The following is a 27,508-nucleotide window of genomic DNA, read 5'->3' on the forward strand; positions in this document are numbered from 1 at the left end:
ACCTGATCACCGTGTGGCAACGGATCAAAATGAAACGAGAGCAAGTGTGTTGCTTCACTTGGCAGTTTCGCAGCTTGGTTACACATCTAGGTACTTCTTTGAAAACTTGAAATGGTTTTTGAAAAACGAACGCGACATACACTAAAGTGAGGGTTTGCAGTGTTGCAATGTTTTCACAGATTCAGGCTCCTTTTTGACATGGATTGTTTCCTAGTGCCCAAAGATGTTAAGACTCTCAAACAGAAAGCAGAAGGATAGGTGGAAACAGACAAAAGAAATGATGACTCTTATTTGCACTTTGGGTTCACATGGATCACAGTTTCTGGAGAAGTTAGGCTGCTGTTGCGCTACATTAGCAAATGAAAACCTGAAAACTAAATTAAGGTAGAATTCGGAAACAATACATGCAGATTTAGCAAAAAAGACCAGGGATTTCTTTGTACGGCAGTTGCAAAGCATATAAAAGCAAAAGGACACTGTTAAAAATGTGGCTTCAATACCCACAAATGCTTAGAAAGCTTCTTACCACATTGCATACTATCTGGGCAAAAACAAAAAGCCTTTTACAGATGCTGAGAAAGTGATTCTGCCAACAATTCTCACTGTCAACCGGGTAATGCTTGGTGACGGTGCAGCAGAGAAATGCAAAATTATCCCTATGTCAGACACCACAATGTGGCGCTGCATTACTGATTTGTCCTCTGATGTCAATACAGTATTGATATTGCGCTTGAAACAGAGTCAGTTTGCCCTACCGTTGGATGAGGCCACATCCATTTCAATAGAAGCTCATTTGATTGCTTACGTGAGGCAAATAGGAAAAGAAATATTGGTTTACAAAATAAGAATTACTCCAATTCAGGGCAGAGCATCTGCATCTGAACTCTTAGAAAACAACAACTTTCACTGGATAAAGTAGGATGCCTGTGTTAGCGTTTGCACGGATGGTGCTCCTTCAATGTGTGGTGCAATGGCTGGGTTAAAAGCAAAGTGTTGGCAGTAGCTCCACATATTGTGTGGACACACTGCATGATACACCGGGAAGCTTTGGCTGTGTGCAATATGGGGCATGAATTCCCACAGGTGCCGACTTCTGTTGTAAAGCTTGAACATTTTATTAAGATGCATCCCACAAGAGCCGGTCTGTTTGCTACATTATGTGCAGAAATGGGAGCTGAACATGATGCTTTATTGTTTCACACCGAGGTAAGGTGGCTAACCTGAGGAAAGGTTTTAAATCGAATTTATGAACTGACGAAGTGAGAAACATTCTCCTGGGTTTAAACCAGACAAAAGCAGAGCCTCTGTGATTCACGCTGGCTTGTACTGTTAGCTCACCTTGGCGACATCTTTGAAAAGCTAAATTGTCTAAACATCTCCCTGCAAGGCACAGAAACCACATCATTTGCTATGAATGCAAAAATATCAGCCTTCAAGAAGAAGCTGGAGCTTTGGAAGAGGAGGGTTGATGTCGGCATTACTGATGCGTTTCCATTATTAGCAGATGCTCTTGAGGAGACAGAGTAAGATCTTTCATGTGTTGCTGAACTAATAGAAAACCATTTAAATGCTGTCAGAAACAGTCTCGAAAAGTACTTTCCAGAGGACAATTGTAACCTCAGGTCCAGCCTTTTCTAGCAGACGAAGGGGCCCCATCTCCCAATACAGCTCCAGGTGGAACTAATAGCTCTTCAAAGTGACTGCATATTGGAAAGCCAATTCAAAAAATTGTCTTTGGGTGGAGTTTGGCAAAATATGTCTGCAGAGTTTCCAACTGTATCCAAATTTGCAGTCAAAGTACTGTTGCCTTTCAGCACCTCATACCTTTACGAGATTGGATTCTCAGCACTTGCAGCCCTAAAGACTAAATATTGGTCAAAAGTGGAGGTGGCTGTCGCAAAAATTGAACCCAATATTGACAGGATGGTTTCAGACTAGTTCTCCAATATGCCACTGTTCACCTTGCAAGTGGCAGCATTGATGGATATCTCAAAGTTGTTGAGAAAAGAAATATTACATCACTTGTATGTCAGGCGTTACTGTAGGACAGCAATCTTGGCTGTTTTCTTTCTGTGCGAAAAATCCAACACTTTTTTAGTCATGGTCCTCTGTATTCTAGCTAAATATTCTGAATGCTGTGTTCAAATATTTGTCCTCTAATCTAATTTCAGTTATTGCAAGCAATATGATTTTGAAAGAATTTAGTGTTTGGCACCCATACCTCCATTTGGGGCACCATTCTATGTTTGAAGACCAAGATGGCAGCCGCAAGGTAAAGATGTGCGTGCCGGCGCTCTGCGTGCATTTAAACTGTGTCCTTCCTACAGACAGTGAAGCCTTGGGCCCGAAGGCAGTCTAGCCCTCAGAGGATCACCAGAAAGAAGTGTGCACTTTGGAAGATTTCTGGCAGCCCGAGTGATTAGGAACCACCACGCGCAAACACCGTAGAAGTGAATCGCCTTGGAGGTGGGGCGTGGCGACTCCATAGGAGGAGCCGTGCCGAGATGTCCTCACTCTGGTGCTCTGGAGGTTGAGGCTGGCTCCCCTCGGGGCGGCCATAGGCTGTAGATGGACCTGTGTGCAAAGGTGAGGTCCGAAGGAGTTCGCTGACGTTGCCGCAGCATTCGAACACTGGTGCACCACGAAAAAGGGGCATCATCAGGTTGGCAGCAGTCCGGCAAGATTATCATTTCCACACAAGCCGCGATGAGAAAAGGAGCCTGGAAACCAAGAAGTGTCTCGAGGTCCTCCCTAAGCTATTTATGGCAACAGTGAACTGAAGTGGCTGGTGAGGAGCAACGCATGTAAGGGATACGTTTCCAGTGAAGTGACCTGAGAAGGTATTTCTGAAGAGAAAGCTGGAGATATCTTGGTCTCAGGCCCCAGAAGGCCTTGTGAACAATGCAAAGGGTCTTGAATTTGATCCTAACAGCTACTGGGAGCCAATGTAGAGATTTCAGTGCTGGAGAGATACGTTCCCTGGGCTTGAGGCCAAGGACAAATCTTGCAGTCCTGTTCTGGATGAGTTGTAGAGGACAGAGTAGAGGCAGGTAGATTTAAAAGGAGGCTGTTACAGTAGTCCAGCCTAGAGAGAACCAGCGCTGTGGAGACAGTGAGCTTCTGGGAGAAGGAGAGGAAAGGAAGAATACCTCTAAGGAGGTGCAGTTGGTAGTTCGACTTCTTAAAGACATCGGAAATGTGAGGGGAGAAGGAGAGTGTGTAGTCGAAGATAACCCTGAGTTTCTTGGCCTCACAGGTGGGAACAGGTGGAGGGCCAAGGAAGGCCGGCCAGAAAGTGGCATGAAAGAGGGGTGAAGGTGTGCCGATGAGGAGGATCTCTGTCTTACTGGCATTCAGGCAAGGATCATTGGCAGCACACCACTCCTGGATTGCAGACAGTCAGGGAAGAAAGAAGGAGAAGAGGTGTCAGAGGGGAGCCCGAAAGCGAGCTGGGTGTCATCCGCATAGAACTGAAAGTTGGGGCAGAGAGCGGCAATGCGGTGGGCAAGAAGTGCCAAGTATTGGTTGATAAGCCAGGGAGAGAGGTTAGACCCCTGGGGAACACCATAGGTAGAGATAGAGGAGAGGAAGGACCCAAGTTGGCCTGGGAGACTCAGTCAGAGAGGAAAGAAGTCAGCCAGGCCAGAGCCTGATCAGTAATACCCAGGTTATCACAGAGCTGGTTGAGCAGGATGGCATGGTTGACCTTGTCAAAGGCAGAAGAGAGATGTAGTAAGATGAGGACACAGGGGGGTGTTGGAATCGAGGTTGGAGAGCAGGTCTTCACAGATGTTCAGGAGAGCAGTTTCCGTGCTTCTGGCAGCTCTGAAGCCAGACTGATGGTCATGGAGACAACCAACAGATCCAGTTAGAATATTAAGCTGGGACTATGATAGAGAGAATTCCATAGTCAGCAAATGTTTGGTCTAATGCCGGTATCACCGCCTGAGCACTGGTGGAGTGAATTAGATTAACTTCCAAGAACCCGGACATTTCGTTGTTGATTACAAGCAAATACTTGCCATTGGCTAGTGGGCCAAACATGTAGATGGCAACCTCGTCCCATACCCGTAATTGCATCGGTGTCATCTTGAGGGGCTCGGGAAATGTGCGTGGGGCGACTGCCTTGCACGCTATGCAATTTCCTAGTCGCCGTTCCACCCTCTCGTCCATCTGTGGGAACCACACTGAACCCGAGTTGTCTTTTCGTGGACACAATTCCTCAATGTCCAGTGTGCGCCAGGGCAAGTATTTGGTCCTGCAAGGATGACGATCCTATTTTCTTTTAGCAATAATCCTTCTGGGGAGATGCACAACGTATGTCTTATGAGTCGGAATATCTGAAAATGTCTGTCTTCAGCAGCAGATATTGCTGATCGGGTTTGTTTTTTGGCATGCCACTGGCCCAAGTTCAAGCATTCTTGTATTTATTTTCTGGAGCAACTGGTCATTTGTCAGGCTCTCTATCAGTTGTGCACTCGTGATTGATTTTGGCAGTGCGTTACTTGCTACTTTGAAGGATTGTCTCTCGTCCTGAGCTGGTAGGGGATATCGAGATACAACTGCGAGACTCTCTTTCTCCGGTTGCGAGTAGGCACATTCCGTTGCATAGAGGCTGCAACTTGTGTAGGCTACTATGAGTCTTGCTGAGTCAGGCGAGGCTTGTTTTGTTTGTGCTAAAATCGCCCCCAAACCGACACAGATGGCATCAACTGTCACTTCTGTGTCGAGTTCCAAGTCATAATACACCATGCATGAGGCGGAGGCGATGCGTTTTAAGATCTGAAAAGCCTCATCACACTCACTTGACCAGGAAAATTCTTGTCCCTTTCCGGTGAGTAGTCGGAGGGGCATGCTGACTGAAGCAAAGTCCTGAATGTATCTGTATCTGGTGCAGTAGCTCGCCATTCCTAGAAAGATCTCACTGCAGCCACTGAGGTGGGTGTTGGGGCTTCCACTAATGCTTGCACTTTTTCTGGGTCTGGCTGTAGCCTGTTTGAGAATATGTGCCCAAATCGTTTTTGCTGAGCTCGCACATGTCACCATTTAATGTGAAATTGGCCTCTTCTAGCGCCATGCTCACTCTTCCGAGCGTGTCGTTGTGTGCTTCTTGTGTGGCTCCAAATATCAAAATGTCGCTATAGTTTAGGCCGTGGGGGATATGTTTGATTACTTGGTGAATTTAATTTCGAAAAATCTCTGCGGCCGACGATACCCCAAAGCGGAGAGGCTTGCACCTGAAAAGCCCCAGGTGTGTGGAAAAGGTGGCTATATATCTGGAGGATGGATGTAGTTGTAGCTGATAGTCCTTGTTTAAATCAAGTTTCGAGAATACTTTTGCCCCGTGCAGCAGATGCATCATGTCAGTCATTTGGGGCACCAGCTGTCGTTCTCTTTCTATCGCCATGTTGGGGGCTCTCATATCTACACAGATGCGGATGCTGGTGTTGTTCTCCTTATTTGGCATGGGTACTATGGGGGACACCCAAGGTGTGGGCCCCGATGCTGGCTCAATGATGTCTTGTTCTAGTAAAGATTGTATCTCGTCCTCCACATGCCATTGATATGATATGATAGTCTATTTATATAGCGCCTATACACACAGCGCTTCAAAGCAAGGCAAGAAACAAGGGAAGAAACAATGACATTCTTACAGGCCATGAACGGTAAGGTTGTGAAATTAACTATAGTACTCGGTCTGACGACATTTTAGCAAGAGCTAAGACATAGATAAGGAAGGGAGGGGGAGAGTGGGAAGGAAACGGAAACAGACAGGCGACTACCGTACTAGGCCTGACGACATTTCTGGTAGAGCTGGAGTAAAACAAAAGGGGATGGAGAGGGGTGCACAAAGGGTGGGGAGGAACAAAACAAGTGACTATTGTACTAGGCCTGGCGACATTTCAGATAGTGCTGGGGGGGGGGCAAATAAGGGGAAGGGGGAGGAGACAGGCAAGGTTGCCATCATACTAGGTACAGCGACAATTCTGATACAGTAAGTGCATAGAAGAAAGTAAGGGGATGAGATAGGAAAAGTGAGAAAGGGAGAGTAGGCGAGAACAGAGAGTAACCAGTCAAAAAGAGTGGAGAAGCAAGAGCAAGAGGGGAGAGCAAATACAATTGCAGAAGTCAGTAGTAACACATAATGTTGCAAGCCAGGATACAAGATGAAGATGGGAACAGCATGATTCAAGGCCACCGTGAGTACAAGATGCAAAGGAAGTCCAGGATTAGAGTTGAGACGGGGCGACACACCGTGAATCAATGAAGTCCATAAAAGTCAAATCCAGCATTGGCCACAAGACTGCGATAGTGAAACCAGACCGAGTATCGATCACACGCTAATGTTTCTCACTCTGTGGCAGAGCTGATCTGGTTTACGCGGGCTCTGCATTCTGCAACAGACCTGCCTCATTCCGCTCTGCTATGTACAGTGGTCTTCCCCTGGTTCTCTCTGCCCCTTTGGCATATCGTTTTCAGTATCCTCGGCACAGTCCACTGGAGACCTTGATTTAAAGGGATAGCCTCGTTTCTTGTCGTTGGTAATGTAGGTTCACTGTATCTTCATGAAACTGATAATATTTGGATGCGTTACACAAATCCATATAAGCCATAATTTGGAGGAAATCAGGGAGTTCCTCACGGGAACGGAAGAACTTATCCACAAAGGGGGGAGTCTCTCCCAGGGAGGTCCCACTTGCCTAGCCCCCTATGGAGGGTGTTCCAGAGCAGGCTCACACTCCCTAGCCTCACAAAGAGTGTAAGGGGGGCTGCCCTTTGGGGAGAAAGGAATAATTAGTCACAATACACACCTCTAAAAAGGAGGGGTTTCTAAGTCCAAACCCAGAGAGTCACTGAGACTCGCTCACTCACTGACTGATAGATGGGAAGGAGAATTGACATCAGAAAGGAAAACAGAATAGATTGTTTTCCGTTGGCCCTATTTTGGATTACTAGCAGCACACTGTAAGAGAAACCAGGCTGTGAAGGGAAGCTGACCCCATCTTGCTGACTGATGCCTACCCGTTACTGAGGGGGGAGAATGAAGGAAAGTAGACTAAAAGGAAAATAGATTAAATCCCTGCCCTTTTTATTTGTGAAAGTTCTGAGGGGTATATACTGAGGGGGTATATTAATGCACTGTATATCCTGGGAAATTAGTAGATATGTCAGAAGCGTATGTGCTTCTGGAATCATAGGTTCAAGGGTGTGTATATTAGGAACCTCCCCTCCCCTGCACCACCCCCCCCGCCCCCCAACTCCAAATGCGCAAGCACAGTAGAATTATTTTGGAAACCAAAATGATATCTCACTGTGTGCATACCTAGAAAAATAATGCAATTCAAGTCATTCTCTGGTTACATCACCAAGCAGAGTTCTGTTACTGCTGCTGCACCACTCAAGAAACAAGGCCAAGGGTTGTTAACTACTACCCATTTTCCTCCCACTTTCAAGTAGCCCATTGAAAATGAAAAAAGTACACTTTTACACAATACAATAGAAACACAGTTGAAGGAAATCTAGCAAACATACAGGTTAAGCATGCATTTTTCTTTTTGTAAGCAATTTACATGCAAGAATATCAAGTAGCTGGTCTTTATACCGAGTTTTCTAGAATGCTATCTGAGATACTGAAATGCCTATCAAGGGAGTTGGGGGTGGGGGTGAGGGTTCATTTTCCAAAGGGATGTTCTAACTTAATTTTGTTTTTATCAAACCAAAGCTTTATCCTGAATCCTCCTACACTTCAACTCATGGGATGGGGTAGGTGCGCTCAGGGTAAATCAAATGTACATATGGTGAGGTGTTTTTATAAAGTCTACATTCAAGTTAAATGCAGCTTTTGATAATTGAATTGACCAGCATATTGATCTTTCTTCAATGTGGTAACCACCGACATTGGGATTTCATTTCATGCATGTAGAGTGCGCTTATATTTAAATTGATGTCATTATTTCTATTGTTAATAGAGCTTCTGTGCAAACCTGTGTGTTTGTCCCAAAAAGGGACGGGGTTGTAATGAGTCAATTTGTATTACACTGGCATCTCATTAAAGAATTTCTGGTGGGTGGAAAATTCCACCAAACTAGTTGTCGTCCGATTAAAATATCCACAAGTTACAACACTTGAATTTAGGCAGCAACATAAGTAGTCATTGGTCCCTGTGCACTTCCCTTTAATACTTACCCTGGAAATGCTCTTCACAAGAACCAAACAGAGCATTTCAAATCCCCTTGGTTACAAATCTGTTGTGGTCACCTAAAGGCTTTACCATTTCCCCTGGCTTTTCAATGTGCACGTCAGGCACTAACACATTCCAAATGTATGCGGAGGACCCACAGATTCCAACTGATATCCCCCTTGCTGGCTACCTTGCTGATCACAACACCTCTTGTATGCAAATGATACAAGAATGGACAATAAACTCTGCAAGAATGCAACAAAGCAGAGATAATTTGTTTTGGCACCCCAACGTGTGCTGTATCTGGATGGCTTCCTGCCATGGGAACTACTCAGATCCCAGCAAAGTGATAGACCTTGAGATCATGCTCAATGACCAAGTATTCTTCATACGTCATTGTAGCCCCAGATAGAAGCTCAGGGTCTTCAACCAAAAGGCTAGCTAGCCCCAGGTCCCGACAGCCCCGATATCAGCGTAGCCCCTGATCTTTTACAGACCTAGCAACACCCCTGCTAGGTCTGGAAAAACCCAGAGACAACAAAAGAAACAGTACCAAAAGAAAGGAGATGCCACAGAAAATTGAAGTCAGTCACAGGCCCTTGTCATGTCAAGCTTATTAGTCTACTATAATTATATGCACATGTATCTCAACAAAATCCTCATCAACTGCAAATAGTTCAAAATAAAATATAGAAAGAATGTGTTTTTCCTCTCTCAAACAGAAATATTTCCTCTACCTTAAAAGCTGTGCATTGGCTTCCGATTTAGCAAGTTCCCTTCAGAGCACTGTGCAACATATATACAAATCCTGCCATCATTGCGTCTGGCTTGCTGCACGCTAGCACTTTACAAAACTACCAGATTACATATGAACAACCATTACCCTTTCCTCGGTGGCAACTGAAAACACGTGCTAATAGTTGCACTTACTTTCAATGCTGCATGAGAAGGGCGCCTCAGAGAGCAGTCACCCAAACAAATACAACTCAATACACTTCCTGTCATGACTAAACGACAGCAATAAAGTTCACATTAGTACAAGTGTGATTATTCCTAAATCAAGCATACACTTCATACAAAAAGAGAGGGCAAAAGAGCCCATTAACCGACTGCAAATCAGGGACACAGAATGCTCCCTCACCTTTCAACAAATCACAATGCCGCAAATATCAAAATAAGGGCACCAATAAACCAGATGAGTCTTCATACATATTTTCCACTATCCATACCAATAGTTTTTGCTCCACTAACAAACGACACCAGTAACATAAAACCTAATAACAAGTCACATGGCAAAGTATTTTAAACATTTTAAAACAATTCTTTAATCGTTTTTTATTTATTTTATGTATTTATTTAGTTCCAGAAGAACAACCATCTTAAACATTGTTCTAAAACCTTCAATAATAAAATGCTGATAAAAATAAATCGGGGTTTTTTTCCCCTTTGAGATGCCTGGATCAGACCAACTCAGGTGATGGGACGCTGTAAACCACCAGGCGAGCTTCCAAATTCCACGCATCGACTCACACCAGGGAACCTGCAGCTCACGGAAACACGGCAGAGGTAGTGTAATTCAGTTATCAGCGAGCTGGATAGAGAAAGAAATCAAATGCGTCTTTGCCTCTATAGTGAACATGTTGTGCATTAAGGACCCAGATACGTTCTGTTTCTGTCAGGTCCCGATTGTGTTAGGAGTGATTTGCAAGAAATAGCATTGGTAAAGAGATGGCAAGTTGTAGTAAGAAAATGGCCTAATGATGACCATGCCTTTTATGGAAAATGCCACAAGATTTGGCAGTGAAAAGCTAGTAGTCTATAGCTGCCTGCAGATTGGATGGGCCCAGGAGTCCTTCTTTGCGGGCCATTGCTAGTGACCCACGTGTTGCAAGATGCACAACTGTTTTCTTGGTAACCTTCTGGCAAATCTTTGGAAACGGTTTCACAGTCTACAAATAAAGAAGCCATTGCAGACACACACTGCCTGCACAGCTGCTGTCTGCACTCATTATAGCCATTACTTACTCATTGAAAGGCTGCTTTCTAATAAGGCCTCCATTTCTGGTGGGGGAGGGGGCGCACACCACATTCCAAAGAGTGACACATCCGATGGGCAGAAATCGGAATTATTTGATGAAGTACGGCACGCCACAGCCACGCCTGAACCCGGGGGAACAGAACTCATGGGAGAAGGCCCCCAGCCCAGCACACATCATATCACTCCGCATCCAGGGGGGACTTTAAGCACCCTGTGAAGGGAGGCAAACGCTGACAGGCCTCAAGCCATGTGCGTTTTCATGTTAGTAGCCTGAACCAGAGAGATCATCAGTCAGAGACTCCCCAAATTTTTGGGAGGGTAGAGACGAAAGCACAAGGCAAACGAAAGACAAAAGGCCATTCAAAATGTTTAAAAAAAGAAAATAAAGCTCTTGCAAAACATGCAAGCCAATACAAAAAAAAATATTCCCATGACGAATGAGCTAACCATGCAAACACCATATCTACAGAACAAAACTAACACACTCACCTGTGATGTGAAATGAAGGAAATCGTGCCTCGTGTATTTTATTAATTTATTTGTGTGCTGCTTTGGAATAAATCTTGCACAAAATGCATCAGGATTACAATTAATTAATTTCCTATTACGTGTAGGAATTTAAGGTATCCCAAATCTGCCAACGTAAATGAAAATTGGATCGCCAAACACATTCGAGAGCAAAGTGCATCTTACTCATTTTTACAAAATGCAAGAATCCTTTTATATAAAGAGGATTCTTCCGTGAAGTGAAATCAAATACTCCCATGCTGAGGAGCACCATTCTATGAAACTCTACACCCAATGCATGGCATCTGAAACACATCAGTAACACGTACTTAAGATATCCAATTCAAGATGCCGAGTAAAGAGGTAAGCCTCTGCACTAATAAACAACCACCGTCTGTCATGCTAGATCATACCAGGTCACTTCAGTTAACAAGAGACGCATGTCCGAGCGCCACCTAGCAGCCATCACTGGATGCTTGCCCTCAGTTAAGAGTCGTGCAGCAGCAAGGCATTATGGGTTGAAAGCCAATACATTAAAGTATTCCATTTTTGATCCATCCCAAAATTCATAGGGCAGCATTATTGTATACGTAGATCAGACGAGGACCGACAGACTGCTCTCAGATTTATAACGAAAACCCTGGTTTTGGCCTCCTTGAGAGACTGGAAACAGGGCCCAGTGAACCATCTATCCTATTTCTCATCCTTCACTAGCCTCCAGCTCAGATGCCCACGGCTCCTTCTGCTGCATGCACTGTCACGATTTGAAGTGTTATTTAAAGGCAGGGAAAATTGAGTGCATTGCACAGGTCCGTATATAGCCCTACCCGATCCGTCCAGTGTTCTATCATGCCCATCCTCAACCCTCACTCATGTACCGACAGTGCCACCCGATCTTTTGGAGGGCATATTTAATAAACATTTTGCAACAAGGCACACGTGTTCAGGTTCAAACCATGCCTGGCCTTTCATTAATATAAAAAACGAGATAGCTAAAAAGATTTGAATGATGCTGCAGATGTGCTCCGCAGTTTATAATGTGCCAACACCTAGTCAACACAGAAATGCCAATTGTGATTTGCATGCCAATTAGGAAAGCACATTTGCGCACTGCAGGGAATTAAGTCAAACAACTGTGGGTCTCCTTGTACCTCAGCTTCTGCACCATTGGATGCATTGGGTCAAATCTGCTGCATCTGACTCGTTGTGAATGCAGTCATGAAATGCTCCCTTCACCAGGTCCTGCCCCATATTAAATATGGTGCATTACTGGACTTCTCTGGAACACACTGGCCAGATTGTCAGTGTGCCGTGGGCCCTTTTGAGTTTGCCCTCCTCTGGATCATGTTTCATACAAGCTGGACCAAACTACCCATTTGTCATGTGACTACTTCTTCAAGTGTGACACACATGATTCAACAAATATCACATCGACAAAGCATGTGAATAAGTGCCACCTTCTGTACTGAACAGCAAACACCACAAGACATGGGAGAGTGCCTCAATGTAAAGCTAGAGGTGCCATAATAATCCATCGCTTTACTCTGCAACAGTTTCAACAGTCACTTCCTTGAGAGCCAGCGCTGAAAACAAGGGGAATTGTGCCTGCTGCACTGGAAAAGCGAAAGTCCAAAGTGTGGCATTTGAATCAGCAAGAAAATACACTGTAGAAATATTTATGCCACCAAACAAGGCATACAGCCACTGAATTCACCTGTGATTTCCTCAACAAAACTATATGCTTTCAAATTCAGCACAGCTTATTGATAAGTGGATTGTATCCTGCAATGCATTGCATTCAAATCACGTGAAGTAATGCGAGTGTAAAAAAAGAAGAGCTCATTATAAATGAAGAAAAAGAAGCAATGGCTCTATTGGTTTAAATAAAACCTCTATTGAACAGTCCCATATTGTAATAACTTCCAGTTGACTTGAGTTACAACTTGGAACCAACTAGTCCTCTCACTTTCAGGAGTCTTCCAGAGGAGAAGGTCAGAAAAAAATACTTTCATTTAAATGCGCATGCTTCACAGAAGGTTATCAAGAGTGGCTAGATGGTCTATTTTACAACTCAGCCTCAAAGGCAAATAATTCATTCAGTAAAAGTGAAACGATTGAACATTGGCTGACAATAAAACTGCCCATCTTGTAATTAATGAAACGAGAGAAACAGGGTCTGTCAAAAATGCCTGATATATCACTAATGAAAGCCTCACAAAGAGGCGTTTATAAAACTCATATGACGAAAATGACCCCTCCCCCCCACCCCCGCGCAACCCTCCCATGTAAAATTACAGGGCATGTGCATTCATATAGATTTCCCTTGGTAAACAACACATTATTATTTACCATTGATGTCAATGCAAAAGCAAATATTATTAATAGTTCCGGAACTACAAGTCCTAGGATCATGAAACTGTGTTTTGAAGAACAGAAACCCCTTACTCATATGAGACCACTTTCAAAATGTGTACATTAATCGGAAATTAAAATGAGAAAAACAAATCATATCTTATGAAGCAATATGTCAAAAAGTAATTTTCATTTATGTAAACTTGTAGAGTGCTCTAACCTGAAGACATCCAAGCTCTAAGATAAGGGAACAGAATGAAGTGGGGCCATTACTTGGAAGTCAGATCAATTTGATAACAACTGTTAAAAAAAACAAGGTTTTCGAAAGTTTTCAGAATCTGCCAATGTCAGTTTGGAGCCTGAGCAACCGAGGAAGCATATTCCCTATTTTAGCACCATGTACAGCAAATGTTCTGCCAGTAGCAGAGTTAAGTCTATGGGCCTCATTACGACCCAGGCGGTAAGTTACCGCCTGGGCCGTGACTTTACCACCATGGCGTAAACTACGTTTACGCCATGGTGGTTGGCGGACTTACCGCCCCATTCCGAGGTTGGCGGGGCGGTAAGTCCCCAATCCCCATTTACCCTTCCCCATTCCCATTTTTGCCCCATAGGGCATAATGGGAGTGGGGAAGGCGTTAATTACGCCACCGTAAATTACGGTGGCGTAATTAACTCCATGGTCCCTTAGCGCCATGGATTTTAACACCTGCTAAAAGCAGGTGTTAAATCCGCCATGGCGCTAAGGGACCTCGTACTCAGGCGGTAAGGGTCGGCGCTGTTTACGCCGCCGTAAAACCCTTACCGCCTGAGTCGTAATGAGGCCCTATATCTTGGAAGAACCAATCACATAAGAGCAGACATTTAACATGGTTGATTGAAGGCATACAAGACCAATCTCTTGTAAGGATAAGAGGTAGCTTTGCAATAGAGGCATTCATGAACCATAGTGGCAATTTTTAAAGGCGATCCTTGCAGTTAAGTTACATACCAAGGCATGCTTCTGCAAACACAGATACCAATATCCTTGACGGCATTGAAATATCATATTGCTGCCGTGAATTAGGACCAAAAACAAATTTGCTATCAAAGGTATTCAGAGGAAGTTTTGGCACCTATCTTATCTGGTGACAAATGTAGAAATACTAACATCCTATGAACTAAAATAATTACCCCGAAGTATGAGAATACCTAAAGCAAAATCAGATTTGCCCTTTTGCCTCTTCTATGCTAAGTCCCAGGAGTGAGTTTAGAAGGGGTGGGGGGGGGGGGTGCTAATTACCGATAGCACAGATTATTATTAATAGGGTATCTATTGAGCCCGGACCTAGCTTCGGGAAGCAACAGAACACTTTACAATCATGGGGGTGGGAGGGGAGAACAAGGTTAGAGAGTAGAGAAACAAGGGAGTGGGGATCTAACAGGGACGGAGGACAATTGTCAGCAATGGGTTTACAAGTAACCAGGGGAGGAAACAGTGGGGGTTCAGATCACCCAGTGTCATTTATGGTGGCGAGTGGATGGTGTATGGATCTCGGTGTTAAGGAGACATTGCTTGAAAAGGAGGGTCTTGAGCTCGGAATGTGAAGCATATTGATTCTCATTATAGGTAAATGCCAATTGAGATTTCCTTTCAAGAAAACAGATAGCATTTTGTGCTGTTGGTATAGGGCCATACGTGTGGCTCTGCTGTGCAGCCTAAGCGCAGTTTTATTGTAAATCTAGTCCAATAAAATGGAACCCTACATTTGTTCACAGGTATAGTTGGCAGAGCAGGCTGACGCGATGGCCCACACTTCATAGCCTGACAGAGAATCTATCAATAATGTTCAGCATGTATATAAAAAAAATGTTGGGGTAGAAGAGAGCTGAAAGTAGTCATGTCTAATCTGATCAAAATAGTGTGGATGTAAATGTCATGGAACGCCTCATTCTGAAATTGAACAGTGAGATTCATAAATTGAAAGGGGAGTGGTATTTGTATGTGCTCAATACAGTCTGAAAACCATTTTCTCAGATTGGATGAGTGAGTCAAAATAGTTTGTGTATTCTAAATTGAAAAGTTAACAAATCCCTCTTTAGAATTGTTTTAGCTAAAATCACATACCACCGTAGACATTTTTGACCACAACACATAAAGTGGCCCTTGATTTCCGTGTGCCACAATTGTTGTAATGGGACTATCTTTCCTATCTCCATGGCCTGCTGTCCAGGATGTTTGTTTGCATGTATGAGGTAACAAGTGCCCAGAGTATGGGATGCCGTGTGAGTGTGCTGCTTTCCCTGTGCTAGTCCAAATTCTTTAATACACAGTTATGAACCTTCCCAATGGTATGTATTTTGCCAACCTCTAAAGCCTAAAAAGTAGATCCGCCCAGGCTTGACATGTGACCAACTTTGCACCAGACCTGCAGATGAGCTGGCCTGCTGTTAAATCTCAGTTACCAGTATATTGGTCTCCACTACAGAGTGTAATTTGCTTTCTGACTTTGAGAACATTCTGACATGTCCTTTCTCATTTTACTATAGCTGGTACGATAGATCTAGCCGGTAAGATAGCTCAGTGGGTGGAGTGCTCGCTGCTATGATGTGTATGGGATCTGCAGGTTTCAGGTTCAAATCCCGGCAAGACCAACTCAGCCTTTCATCCTTCTATGGCTGATAAAGGAGTACCAACAAAAGTTTGGTAATATTGTATGTATATTTGTTCTATAAAAAGCGCTTAAGAGTAAGTGCTATATAATTTACACATCATTCGGCATTGGACGCCTACTTGCATTCACAGTCATTTTGAAATATGGGCCTATACACACTGATATGAACGATACATATGGTGATCCATTCTTGTATGAAATGTATATCACATTACAGTGATATTGTAACCATATGTTTCGTAGAGTACTTAGGTACAATGCCATGTGATGCCACTTCCCGTTTTGTCAAGGGTTAAAAGCTTGTGTCACATCGCTTTCCGTGTTGTCTCTTCGGGGTTGTGTCAAATGACATCACTTCCTGTGGTGTCATCAGAGGTTAAGGGCCGTGGGTTGTCCCTTCCGCCGTCCCTAACATTTTGGTGAAAAGACGTCCCTGATACACAAACGAACACACCAAAATATCTTACAAAACATACGCAGAAACAAAGGAAATAATGCAAATGAATGTGGTGATGCAGATTATCGGTTTGCAGTCTGCTTACACTCCCGTGCACTATTTCTTCACAGCACCGAATTCTAATATAAAAAGCGCTTTATTAGAAATCTATAGTTTAACAGAGTTAAGGCGCCTTTGGTCACCTTTTGAACAGCGAAAGAGGAACGTTGGTGTGCAAAAGAATCTTAACCGTGTCGTCTGGGATTAGAGGGGTGTTCCCACAAGTCCTTTTCACAGGACTCACCTTCTGCGAGGTCTGCTGTGCAACATTTTGCGAGTTCATCTATTGGTTGTTTGGTGAACTGCCAACTGCATCACGTTTAACTGTGTTGCGTGGCCGTAGGTTAGCTGTAAGTGGCCCATTTAACACGCGCACACACACATTCTCTGCACAAGCCAGTTGATGGGAGACAAAATCATTAAAGGCATGGTCTAGTAAAACATTTTATTTAAAAAATAGATAGGCAACATAAAAAAAAAAAATACTAGCATTCTCTTTTTTAAAACTTCCTATGTAAAATTTTGAGCTATTCAAGCTCAAAATTCGCAAAAGCAAGCACATGGGCGCTTCCATTTTGTGAAATGGATGCCCTCCTGTGCTGGCTTTTGCTTTTGCGGCACTAATGAAGGAAAAGCCAGCCAGCTGTAGTAAACAAAAGCTACCGCTGGGTGGCTTTCCCTTCATTAGTGCTGTACGCGGAGGACGGGGACCGGAGACCAGAGCAGGAAAGCTGCAGCTGAATCTCGGTAAGTGCTATTTATTTTTTAAAAAAATAAGCACTAGCTGCGGTTTATTTTCTAGGTTTTCCGGGCTGGAGGAGCCCAGAAAACTCAGAAATAAAACCGCAGCTTTAAAAACGTTGTATTTATGTTTTTGTGTTGGAAAACGCTGCGGTTTTTCTTTCCAAGTTTCTCAGGCTCCTCCGGCACGGAGGAGCCTGAGAAACTCGGAAAGAAAAACCGCAGCGTTTTCCAACACAACCGCGTTGTTTCTGCCTGAATCTGCTTTCCCATTTGGGGCTCTTCAATACAGGTTTTATTTAAACCAATAGAGCCATTGCTTCTTTTTCTTCATTTATAATGGGCTCTTCTTTTTTTACACTCGCGTTACTTCACGTGATTTGAATGCAATGCGTTGCAGGATACAATCCACTTATCAATAAGCTGTGCTGAATTTGAAAGCATATAGTTTCGTTGAGGAAATGACAGGTGAATTCAGTGGCTGTATGCCTTGTTTGGTGGCATAAATATTTCTACAGTGTATTTTCTTGCTTAGTCAAATGCCACACTTTGGACTTTCGCTTTTCCAGTGCAGCAGGCACAATTCCCCTTGTTTTCAGCGCTGGCTCTCAAGGAAGTGACTGTTGAAACTGTTGCAGAGTAAAGCGATGTATTATGATGGCACCTCTAGCTTCACATTGAGGCACTCTCCCATGTCTTGTGGTGTTTGCTGTTCATTACAGAAGGTGGCACTTATTCTCATGCTTTGTCGACGTGATATTTCTTCAAACAGTTGAATCATGTGTGTCACACTTGAAGAAGTAGTCACATGACAAATGGGTAGTTTGGTCCAGCTTGTATGAAACATGACCCAGAGGAGGGCAAACTCAAAAGGGCCCATGGCACACTGACAATCTGGCCAGTGTGTTCCAGAGAAGTCCAGTAATGCACCATATTTAATATGGGGCAGGACCTGGTGAAGGGAGCATTTCATGACTGCATTCACAACGAGTCAGATGCAGCAGATTTGACGCAATGCATCCAATGGTGCAGAAGCTGAGGTACAAGGAGACCCACAGTTGGTTGACTTAATTCCCTGCAGTGCGCAAATGTGCTTTCCTAATTGGCATGCAAATCACAATTGGCATTTCTGTGTTGACTAGGTGTTGCCACATTATAAACTGCGGAGCACATCTGCAGCATCAATCAAATCTTTTTAGCTATCTCGTTTTTTATATTAATGAAAGGCCAGGCATGGTTTGCACCAGAACACGTGTGCCTTGGTGCAAAATGTTTATTAAATATGCCCTCCAATAGATCAGGTGGCACTGTCGGTTCATGAGTGAGGGTTGAGGCTGGGCATGATAGAACACTGGACGGATCGGGTAGGTCTATATACGGAACCGTGCAAGGCACTCAATTTCCGCTGCCTTTAAATAACACTTCAAATCGTGACCGTGCATGCAGCAGAAGGAGCCGTGGGCATCTGAGCTGGAGGCTAGTGAAGGACAATAATGCTGCCCTATGAATTTTGGGATGGATCAAAAATGGAATACTTTAATGTATTTTTATTTATTTTTTGGAATGGTCAATCTTGCCTTAAAGGCATGGTCTGGTAAAATATTTTATTTAAAAAATAGATAGGCAACATAAAAAAAAAACTAGCATTCTCTTTTTTAAAACTTCCTATGTAAAATTTTGAGCTATTCAAGCTCAAAATTTGCAAAAGCAAGCACATGGGCGCATCCATTTTGTGAAATGGATGCCCTCCTGTGCTGGCTTTTGCTTTTGCGGCACTAATGAAGGAAAAGCCAGCCAGCTGTAGTAAACAAAAGCTACCGCTGGGTGGCTTTCCCTTCATTAGTGCTGTACGCGGAGGACAGGGACCGGAGACCAGAGCAGGAAAGCTGCAGCTGAATCTCGGTAAGTGCTATTTATTTTTTTTAAAAATAAGCACTAGCTGCGGTTTTTTTTCTAGGTTTTCCGGGCTGGAGGAGCCCAGAAAACTCAGAAATAAAACCGCAGCTTTAAAAACGTTGTATTTATGTTTTTGTGTTGGAAAACGCTGTGGTTTTTCTTTCCAAGTTTCTCAGGCTCCTCTGGCTCGGAGGAGCCTGAGAAACTCAGAAAGAAAAACCGCAGCGTTTTCCAACACAACTGCGTTGTTTCTGCCTGAATCTGCTTTCCCATTTGGGGTTCTCGGGCTCCACGTAGGGAGCCCGAGAGCCCCAAATGGGAAAGAAGATTCAGGCAGAAACAACGCGGCATTGCGGAAAACAACCGCGTTGTTTCTGCTTTCCCATTTGGGGCTCTCTGGCTCCCCATGGGGAGCCCGAGAGCCCCAAATGGGAAATCAGCTGTAGGCAGAAACACTATGCGGCATGTAAAGTTTCTGCCTGCTGTGGCTTTCACTTTGGGTCTCCGGTGCTCCCCTGGGAGCACCGGAGACCCAAAGTGATAGCCACAGCAGGCAGAAACAACGCGGTTGTGTTGGAAAACGCTGCGGTTTTTCTTTCCGAGTTTCTCAGGCTCCTCCGAGCCGGAGGAGCCTGAGAAACTTGGAAAGAAAAACCGCAGCGTTTTCCAACACAATAACGTTGTATTTATGTTTGCGGTCGCTGAAAAAGCGACCGCACGCAAACATAAATACAACGTTTTTAAAGCTGCGGTTTTATTTCTAAGTTTTCCAGGCTCCTCCAGCCCGGACAACTTAGAAAAAAAAACGCAGCTAGTGCTTATTTTTTTTAAAAATAAATAGCACTTACCGTGATTCAGCTGCAGCTTTCCTGCTCTGGTCTCCGGTCCCCGTCCTCCGCGTACAGCACTAATGAAGGGAAAGCCACCCAGCGGTAGCTTTTGTTTACTACAGCTGGCTGGCTTTTCCTTCATTAGTGCGGCAAAAGCAAAAGCCAGCGCAGGCGGGCATCCATTTCACAAAATGGATGCGCCCATGTGCTTGCTTTTGCGAATTTTGAGCTTGAATAGCTCAAAATTTTACATAGGAAGTTTTAAAAAAGAGAATGCTAGTATTTTTTTTTTTATGTTGCCTATTTTTTAAATACAATTTTTTACCAGACCATGCCTTTAAGGCAAGATTGACCATTCCAAAAAATAAATAAAAAACCAGAGGGGAATACTGATATTGATTGGGAGACAAGCCATTTTTTACTAAACCACATTATATTGTGCATACACATGAAAAACATTGTATAAGAAGCATACAAAACAAAAAAAGCATCACGATTCAACTAATATATAGACAGTTCCACTCACAAGCATTCATGTGCAAGTAGCATGACAAAATCCAAGCCTGTTAATGCAACGTGCAGCATATCTGGCCCCATATTAGGCAGCTCCACTCGCCATTACTAAACGGGTGCTTAAACAAAGCTTTCAGCAGGATGTATTGGTTATGTGTGAAGGAGAAGCTGACTGACACATTGGCCCCTCACTGGGTTGTAGCTTCATTAACTCGGCAAACGATAAAGCCAACTCAGCCGCACCTAAAAAGATCCAATAGTGAAACACGTGCAAGGCATTGCTACGCATGCACTCTACACCCCTCTGATTGGCATTACTCTTTTTGTTCAATGCTTTTGCATAACAAAGACAACAACACGACATTACATATAAAGCACTTTCTTCCCAGAAATTAGGTGGTTACACTACCCACATCCACCTGAAACGCTGGGATATGGGCTCATTATAAAAACCGTGAATCCTGTATGCGAGAGTGGTCTTGTTCTCAGTGTAACGTTTCTTTCCTGTATTCATTGAGTCGGATCATAGTAACAATTGTAATAGGCATGTCTGTGAAATATACAAACACATAGTCACACCTCAAGTCATACAAGCATTGGCAATGCCAACAGTTGGGGTTTTGGGTAGGCATGAGAAGGCACTTGCTAGGCACAGCCGTAGTGGTATTAAGTGGCCATTTACGGTAGCAAGTGTAAGTACATGGGCATCTAACAGCAGTGCCTGGCAAATGCCTAATACTTATACACAAGCCCAACTGTTGGCTTTGCTAATGCTTGTTTTTAGCAGGACTTCAGAGAAGGACACGCACCATGCTTATAAATCAAATGGTTGAAGGCAGACCTGGTAAGAGATTATTCCTTTTGCAACTCCAATTAAGTCATTAACTCTCAGAAGACTTTTTTGAAAAAACACTGGCAGGCACTGGAGGATAACGTTTGATGGTAAGGCTTGAATAAAGTAAACTAGTTCCCATGAGATGTTTTGTGTTGGGATGGCCATAGGGATTAGCATGGCCATGGGCAGTCAACAGGTGGGCACATAACCAAACAACACCCACAGGCTGTGTGACCCTCCTCATATGCTAATCCTCCCCATCTCTACTATAATGCAAAGGTTTCGGCTTATGGGTGTCGCAAGCGACACCTAATAGCTCAAACTAAATAACAACACTGAGCAAGAGTTTCATTCATCTTGTATATTCTAGGTCCGGTCTGGCAAAACCGGATGTTACTTACCGGCTTCCTGTCCCGATAGAAAAGCGCTTCTTGGAGAACTTATCTAAACGGCTCTAGATGCGACATATACTCTGTTGGAACACGTCTATTTGAAAATCTCTTATATAGCACATGAAAACCATCAGCCGAAGTGCTGTAGGCGAGAGGCAAAAATGCCCAGGCAGGCTTGCAAGAGAAATGCTACTGTTGGGGCTCTTCCTTATAACACATAAGAAAGGGTGCCTTGCTCTTTCCCCGGATGCTTAATGACCTAACATCTGTTATGGTATTGTGGGAGAAAGAAAAAAAAGCAAGAACGCTTGCTACACAGCTGGATTGGCACAACATCCATGCAAACATGAAAACAAGAAAATTAAGATGGCACACGGGTCCGTCCACAAATTCCCTGCACCAGCTGCAGGTAGTTGTGAAAGGGCACAAGCGGGGCAACAGTCTCATTGTGAAGAAATGTCAAACTTCTTGTGAGACAAGGGCTGCAATCTGTTAAGCTCACTTGAAGCGCTTCAAAAGCTTATGACAGGACACCCCTTCATGCACAGCTGCAAACACATCCTTTAAAAAACAGGGCAGAGAATCTCAGCCGAAGTGTGCTACCTTTAGATATAAAGAAAGGAGACTGGTTCAACAACTAATGACAACAAACAAGGGTAGAGAGTGGGAGGGGCTAGGGAAAGGTCTTCACAATCAATTCTCAACCAGAAAGCCCAGTTTTGGTGGGATATTTGTGCAAATTATGAGTACAATGTTTCTTTATCAGACAACATTTACAAACTGGCCCTGCATTTTCCTCTTTGAGGGACGGCTCTCATGTTTGGCAGAATGCAGTCTGCAGGAATGACATTACTGCAAACTTCACCACATTTCAAAGTAGTCACTATCCAAAGGCCAGCCGAGGAGACCAGCAGCCGAAAGGCACAGATTGTCCAACCAGCAAGCCAGCCACCCATCAATCAATTTAGCCTTGAGAAAGACCCCGATGAAACATGTGTCGGCTGACCTACATAAATCACTATTTAAATCCTGCATCTGAAAAACGTCATCTTCCTTATTATCAGAGCAAGCATTGCGGGGTCCAACCCTTTCATGATAATACAAGAGGTGTGGGCAACACCTCTCCCTCCCGTGAACTTAATGCTAATCCAAATATCAAAGCCTAAAACAAACCAAATAGCTAAAGACTCACTTCAGCCACTAGTGCCAACTTTCCTCTAGTTGCGTTTCAACTTACATTCATTGATAAGAAAATGTGCTAAAATGGTAAAGTTATGTGGTATATGACGTCTTTACTGTACTCTGCCTAACACCAAGACAATGATTTTGCACCTTGATAAAGAATCCAGCAGATAGAGCACAACGGATAATGCATCTGCAGGTTGGACTCTCTGGCATATTCGTGTTAATTCGCTGCATTCAGAGAGAACATATATAAAAACCCAGGTGAACCACAGGTTTTCGTGCTTCCCACCACTTCATGCAGTTAATCCATATTGTTCCCCACCTGTGCACCCATGGCAGTGGTCAGCACGGAGAGCTGCCATAACAATGACGGCCAGGGAGTCATGTGGACGGACTGTTGTTTCCATTCTTAGAGATCGTGGGCATAATCCTTGCTGCCTGCCAATAGGCTTTGGATCTCCTGCTGCGTGGAAGGTTTGGTTCCAAGCTTCCTCACAAGGTTCCCACTCCACGAAGGGAATCAGTAAAGAACTTGGCGGACAGAGATTGATGGTGAACGCATGGATGAGTAGTGGCTAAACCACCTACGCATCCCTACACTGCTACTATAAGCAACGATCCCAATCATAAAGGTGAAACGGGCACAGGCTGACGGGTAAACCACCTTTGCCTTGTAAAATATATTAAACAATCAAGAATGCAAATAACTAGAAAAACATCAACAAAACCCAACCCTGTGGAAAGAGCAAGGAAATGCAGAACTTGTAGAGAATAGCACTCTGGGTACCTGAGCAGGAATGATCAGGCAAGCAATTGCTGCAATGCACTGTTCGCCGATGTGCCCTTTCAAAATATGATCTAAAAGGGGCTTAAAAGTCACTATGGTCCGATAAAGTGGACATGGGGGCGTGGCCTGTTAATAATTCCTTGTTCTTGAGCTTGACTGGATGGACAGTGTGTAACTGGGTGTCTCTTGCGCTGTCCTTGTGATCAAACTGGGTTCAAGGTGCAGAGAATCTCATTGATCCAGGTGGCGATTTGGCATTGAGACGGGGGTCTGTGTGATTAGATGCAATTCGAAGAGCCCAACATGTTAGAAGGCAGCTCGAGGCGGCAAAATAGGGTACCGGGATGATTTGGCAGAGTAAACTCTTGTTCTGCACTACCACTCCAGGGCTCTTGGCTGGCATATAGAAGAGATCCTTCACATCCAGGGAGGAGCCGTATTCCAGTGCGGGGTGCAGAGGGGCATACCTTGGTGCAAACAGCAGTCACCCCCCACTGTTCCCTGAGGATGGTTAAAGGACAGATCTCCAATGCCTTCTATTTTCACATTAGTGTTGAGAGAAGGTTGGAATTTGCCATACGCCCAACAGAGGTCCCGGGAATTCTACTTGAAAGTCCACAGAGGAATCAAAGAACAAGGAGTGGGTGACCCCCTACGTATAAAAGGTAAAATTTCACAAGGGATTGGACGAAACCAAGCCTGCTGTAAGGGGCCCAATCCCTGCATCAATTAATCCTTGCATTATGCCCAGAGTGCCTTTTGCTACAAGAAATGGAGTGACAGAAAGGAAAGAGGCCAACAGAAAAGCAGGAAGGGATCCCTTTCTTATGTCTACCTTTCCCTCTCTGGCTACTCTAACGCTGTCCCCTTCCCAAGGCTGCATCCTTCAAAGGCCCTTTGGTGTGCAAGACCCAGGTGTGAGGCTGGACTTGAGTACCCCTGTGAAAAAAAGGGTTCCTAGGAGATCTCCTGATGAGAGCCCTTGTGTCTGAGGGGAGGTGTTACCCTTTCCCCTGGAAAACGGAAGGATGACAGCATCCTGCCGATTGTCTCATTTGCTGAAGTGGAGATGGCCAGGCTACCATGAAGAAGCACTGACCTCACATAGCTAGTCTAGCCTCACAGGGTTGACATATCTATCATTTATCAGTCACCATACCATATTCAGGTATAGTTGTTTCTTAGAGTTTACCTGACACCATACTGATACAGTGCCAATTATTTTCACAGGAGTTAAAGTCCAGCATCTATCTACAGAGTCTTGGGCTCCCAACAGCTGTCAGAAATGCACATGCAACCCTCTGCTCTGTGGCATTGTAGAGCAGGGGCTGCAGATGCCAGAAGATAGGTACAGCAGGCATTTGTCATGTAGATTTTATGAAAGGGGTGTCTGTTTAGCAGATCTCCCTTTCAGAAAGAGGATTACCCACCTTTTCTTATTTGAAAAAAGGAAGAAAATAAAAGAGAATTAAGAAGAAAAGAAGGGCTCACGCCCTTGCCAGGCAGCAACCATTCACAACAGACGTTCCCCAACTTGCAGCCTGCCTGAAAACACCTAGCTAGCAGGCCAATGGACGTCTGGCTCCAGGCTACTAACAATCTAGACAGAAGTCCTTAATTCAGAATCTGCATGCCTGTGAGAGCCTAAACAGCAGCTGTAATCATTAGGCTTGCCATCTGCCCGATAATGCACACAGGAAACGGACTGCTAAACTAGAGCCCTTATCTGCATGTTAGTGGGTGATGCCTTAGATTAGGGGTCTCCTGGACTACGATTCCCATGACCCCTCACAATTAAATATGCCTGAGAGAGCTGATGGGAGTTGGGGTCCAAAACATCTGGCGAACCAAAGGTTGTAGACTCCTGCCTTAGAGTGCTCCCAAATGCTTTATGTCTAACAGAAATATCTCCTAATCCCATAGCTGTAAACAAGCCACTTGGACATTCTCCACTTGCCCTAGAGCTGCAACACCTTCTTAACAAGCACCTTTCTGGACAGTGACCTGCAACCATGTGCCAAACACACCGTCTTGCTTGTGGCCAACTCCTTCCCCCTGCCTATATGCAACTCCCGCTACATGTATGTAGGAAAGCCCATTCTTCTGGCCTGTGGAGACACCCTGCTCACCTTAATAGAACCCTGCTTCGCTGTGTCCCCAAGCCCATGACTTATTGCACATTTCCCTACTGACATTTCCTGTGTGTGGTCTGTCCCCTGCCTAAGGCTGCCCGACTGAGACTCTGCAGGTCTCAATTTGCAATGGCTTTTGACCTCTTACTCCTAATACCACTGCTCTACGGCCAATTTTATCTGACCACTCCTTTGTTTCTGATCTCTTAGCTTTGACCCCTTTTCCCAGACTACTCTGCCCACTTTTGCCTGCAACACCCTCCCTCTTGACATCCTGTGTGCCCCAAATGAAACTAATCAAAGCCTCAGGACATCATGCGTGACCTCAAATGTCTCAGGCTTTTTACCACTACTTTTATCTGGCTCCTAGTCTCTGATCGCGTGCCTGTAATGCCCCTTCATCTCAGCATCTATATTTTTCCTCTGCACCCACTTCTCCAGGCCATTTGCACTCACACACTCACCACAACATCCTTGATTAAAAGCTGTCCCGAAGTATGCATTGTTTGGCTTGGTTTAACTGTTGCCTCGCTGGATAAATGGTTTGCACTACTTTAAACGGTTACCCCACTGTAATGTGCTCCTTGCCATCCTGGACGGTTTGCCTGGAGTTTGAACTGTTTTTAATCAACACGAACACTAGTCTTCGCCCCCAAATTCACAGTATGTAGACTAACTCTGAAACTCGCACACAGAAATGTAAATTCCATCCTACAAACACCAGCCAAAAGAACTCTTCTACAACCACTGGCGTAGCACCGGCGCCACAGTCATCGCACCATTTGGACATAAAAGCCTCCATGCCCTCAACACAGCCCATGCATTAACACAGCAGCAAAGCTAGTCTGCATTTCCAGTCTCTCTCCACTAACCTAACCCACCTCCCTCTTTACGATCTGCCAGTGTCCTGGCATCATTACAACATGCTATACTTCTCAGTAACATAACATTTCCCTTTAACCCCTCTTGTCACTGTCCTCGTCCCTTTGACCCGGTGTCTCTGGCCAACGATCGCTTATTCCCATTGATTTTGAGTGCCTTCAACCTCTTTCACTGCGCCACGGGGTGTGAATCTCGACACTTAACCCCACGCGCGCCTTTGACTTCTAGTCCCTGTCCCGACACGCCAATGAATTCTTCCGTATGAACACTAGTTACATCAGACCCCTTTGCCATACTCCGGACCCATCCCCCTTTCCAAGAGATCACATGCTCTAAGAGACAGCAGGGGTGCGATCTGAGGATTCTGTGCAAAAAAGTGATCGCTTTAACTAAAACGATATGAATGAAAGTCATAAACTCATGCCCAATAGCCCGCTAGGAGATCATGTGCCATGTTACGGGTACCTCCGGCCAGCCCGCGATACCCTGCCCTAAAGGGCGGTGCATCCCACATCCCCCCCGGCTCTCTGACCTGCCTCCGCGCCTGCTGCAGCCCCTGCAGCCGCTGCTGCAGCTCCCGGCGGTAGTTCTGGGCAGCCTCGATGCTCTCGTGGGCTTCCTGCAGCAGGGCTTCCGCCTCTATGTCCATGCCTCTCATGGGGCCGGGTGAGGTCGCTGGCAGCCCCCGCTCACTCGCTCGCTCCCGGGCTGCAGCCGCTTCTTTCCGCTGGCGGATGCGGAAGCCTCTCTCCGCAGAGCGGTTGAGGCGTAGACGCTGCTGACAGCCCTAGCCCACGGGTGCAGAAAGTTTCGGAACACTCCGAGGGCGCAGCTCTCTCAGGCACGGGGCATGCCTCACGCTGCATGACAACGCATATCTTTGTCATATGCCTAATGCATGCATGGATGCCTCCTTTTATATGTATGACACGTGCCACGGAGCATGGCTGAGATCCATGATGCATCACATGCCCAATGAACCCACGTCTAATCCACAAACCATAGTATGTCTCATGTGTATGCAGGATGCCTACAACGTGTCTCATGTGACACACACACATAATATATAATGCCGCACTTTGGACA

General features: G+C 44.7%; 1 protein-coding gene across 1 annotated transcript in view; it reads right to left on the reverse strand.

Moving 5' to 3' along the window:
* Positions 1-27,208, reverse strand: part of CRLF3 (cytokine receptor like factor 3) — a 637,760-nt gene extending 610,552 nt beyond the window's left edge. The window contains exon 1 of the mRNA XM_069654959.1: positions 26,955-27,208. Coding sequence (XP_069511060.1) covers positions 26,955-27,080 — 126 coding nt within the window. The 5' untranslated portion in view covers positions 27,081-27,208. The remainder of the gene's footprint in view (positions 1-26,954) is intronic.
* Between the last annotated feature and the right edge of the window lie 300 nt (positions 27,209-27,508).

This window comes from Ambystoma mexicanum, chromosome 3q (genome assembly GCF_040938575.1).
Source record: "Ambystoma mexicanum isolate Mex_15411 chromosome 3q, UKY_AmexF1_1, whole genome shotgun sequence".
Lineage (NCBI taxonomy): Eukaryota > Metazoa > Chordata > Amphibia > Caudata > Ambystomatidae > Ambystoma > Ambystoma mexicanum.